This window comes from Bison bison, unplaced genomic scaffold (genome assembly GCF_000754665.1).
Source record: "Bison bison bison isolate TAMUID 2011002044 unplaced genomic scaffold, Bison_UMD1.0 scf7180017864000, whole genome shotgun sequence".
Taxonomy (NCBI): domain Eukaryota; kingdom Metazoa; phylum Chordata; class Mammalia; order Artiodactyla; family Bovidae; genus Bison; species Bison bison.
The window spans coordinates 1-2,571 of record NW_011494572.1 but is presented as its reverse complement, the minus strand read 5'-3'; the positions used below and the strand labels follow the sequence as shown (position 1 = coordinate 2,571).

The 2,571-nt window shown below is 43.9% G+C and overlaps 1 protein-coding gene across 1 annotated transcript; it reads left to right on the top strand.

Moving 5' to 3' along the window:
* Positions 1-4: 4 nt before the first annotated feature.
* LOC104984385 (melanoma-associated antigen B4-like) lies at positions 5-805 on the top strand (the record flags this gene model as incomplete). The annotated part of the gene is given in 2 exon segments (XM_010834070.1): positions 5-186; positions 188-805. Coding segments are annotated over 2 exon segments (800 nt in total), but the record flags the coding sequence as incomplete, so codon positions are not given.
* Between the last annotated feature and the right edge of the window lie 1,766 nt (positions 806-2,571).

Here is a 2,571-nt window from a genome sequence, read left to right as displayed (position 1 = left end):
GCAGGATCTGAGGAAGGTGCCCAGGGCCCCGAGGAGGAAAGTGCAGATGCCGCCCGGGCAGCCCTGCTCACTCGGAGCATTCGCAAAGATCCTCTGATGAGGAAGGCCAGCATGGTGATGGATTTCCTGCTGGAGAGGTACACCAAGAAGGAGCCCATCACACAGAATGGCATGCTGAATGTCATCTGGCAGGAAGTACAAGCAGCACTTCCCTGAGATCCTGAGCAGAGCCTCTGAGCGCGTGGAGCTGGTGTTTGGCCTGGAGCTGAAGGAAGTCGACTGCAGCAGGAACATCTACACCCTCGTCAACAAGTTCAGTCTCGGGGTTGAGGAAGGTTCAAGTGATGAGGAGGAGCTGCCCAAGTCTGGTCTCCTCATGGCGCTCCTGGGCATCATCTTCATGAAGGGTAACTGCGCCAGTGAGGAGGAGATCTGGGATTTCCTCAGTGTGTTGGGGATCCATGCTGGGAAGAAGCACTCCATCTTTGGGGAGCCCAGAAAGCTCATCACCAAAGATCTGGTGCAGAAGGGGTACCTCAACTACCGCCAGGTGCCCAATAGTGATCCTCCGGGCTACGAGTTCCTGTGGGGCCCGAGAGCTTATGCTGAGACCACTAAGATGAAGGTGTTGGAAGTTCTGGCCAAGATCCAGGATAAGGTCCCGAGTTCCTTCCCAGACCTCTATGACGAGGCTCTGAGAGATCAGGTGGAGAGAGCAGGGCTGAGAGGTGTGGCCAGGGTTCCAATAATGGCTGAAGCCAGTGCCCCTACCAGGGCCAAGTCCTACAGCTCCTCCCACATCTAGGGAGGGGTCAGGGCACTTTGTTCCCTTTGTGTTGGAAGAGAACAGTCCACCTCTTAAATAGCATGGGGTAGTAGGGGTGGGGGGAGTAAAACCCATATGTTCTTCACAGTTTTAAGTTGTATGGGAGTTTAGGTGCAGGTTTAACAAAATATACATGTTTTCCGTTTATCCATATGAATAATATCTAGTCAAAAGTAGATGATTTAGGTAGGTTGGTAGAGGTTTTTTGTATTTTTAAATGTCACTACTCTTCATAGGTTTATTTTGCTTCAGAATCTAGGTTTATTAATGTCATGGATGTCATGTTTACTGCTGTTAGGTTTAAGAATAAGAATTCATTATTTATAAACAAGTTGAAAAGACTTCAATATTTTCCTTATGGTCCAGAACAAGATAACATAATATTGGAATAGAATTTTACTTGGAAATGTGTAAGAATCCTAGAAATAAGTATTTGGGATCACAAAGCTTTCAGAGTAAACGCTGGTTTATTTTTTGTCTTCTTATCTGTCCTCTTTCCTTGTAAAAGTTAATAACATGGATTAGATTTGTTTAGCTTATTCATATTGTATGGCACTTAAATCATAATAAAATAGAGTCTTTGCTCATTATTTCCTTTTTATCCCAAATTAATTGGCCATCTTCTGTTTAGAAGGCTGTCTTATAGTACTGGGTTGGTAAGAAAATGAAGCCCAAGCCACTGCCCATGGAATTTTGCATCTAGCAACAGGTACCATATAAGGAAGGTGGTGAGCAAACTCTAAGGAATAAACAAATCATAAATTCAAATGGGGGAGGTGTGGAAGAGGAGGTTCCAGATGAGAGCAAGCAAGTCGAAGTTACCTGATTAAGGTGGCACTGGGTCTTGGGAAAAATCTAGTTCCTCGGTGGGAGGTCATGTTCAGTCCAGATGCATGATGGGCTAGATGAAGCTGTGGGTGTGATGCCAGACAGTCATATGAAGGTTCTTAGAGGTGAGGCTGTAAATCTGGAGTATATCTAAACCATATATTCACCATTATTTGGGGATATCCGAAAACCATAGGGAATGGAAGGGGCCCTGTGCACTTGAGCCAGGTCAAGTGAACACTCAAAATAACACATTTTCATCAAAAGCTGTCTAGAGAGTTTCTGAGAAATAAGGGTGATACCCATTGAAGCGAGATGCCAAGACGTCACTGGACTGTCTCTCTTTTTCTGGGATGGGAGCACCAGAATTTGTTCTGGTAAACAGGCAGTTTAATTAGGTTATGTTTAGTGTAATTTGGCAAACTTTAAGGGAGGGCTCAATTTTTACTGTCAGTGGGATTAAATTAGGGGTGGTTTGGACAAGAAAAAGCACCTGAGAGGGAAGTTGCTGGTCCTTGAGACAAATGAACTTGTCCTTGCATCCATGTGGAGAAGATAACCCCAAACACATAATAAAACAGGTGCTCAAATAGGGAAATACTGCTTAGTTTTACTTGCTTGGGAGCATTAGTGCTGATGTCGATTTGATTATTGTTTGGACTTGCATATTCTCTAGTATAGCCTGGAAATAAAATTATGTGATGGAAGTTTGTTATCATTTGGGGTCAAAATCACCTTCGTAATGCCATTCATTCAAAGTACCAAATCTTGTCTCATACTGTGCCAGGTGATTTACATACATCACACATGTCTGTGGTCCTACACTATAGACTCTTTCAAACACAATGTGCAGATAAAGAAGCTGGAATAAAGAAGCTCAAATTCAAAGCTCATAAATGATAGGAGCTGGACTGAAC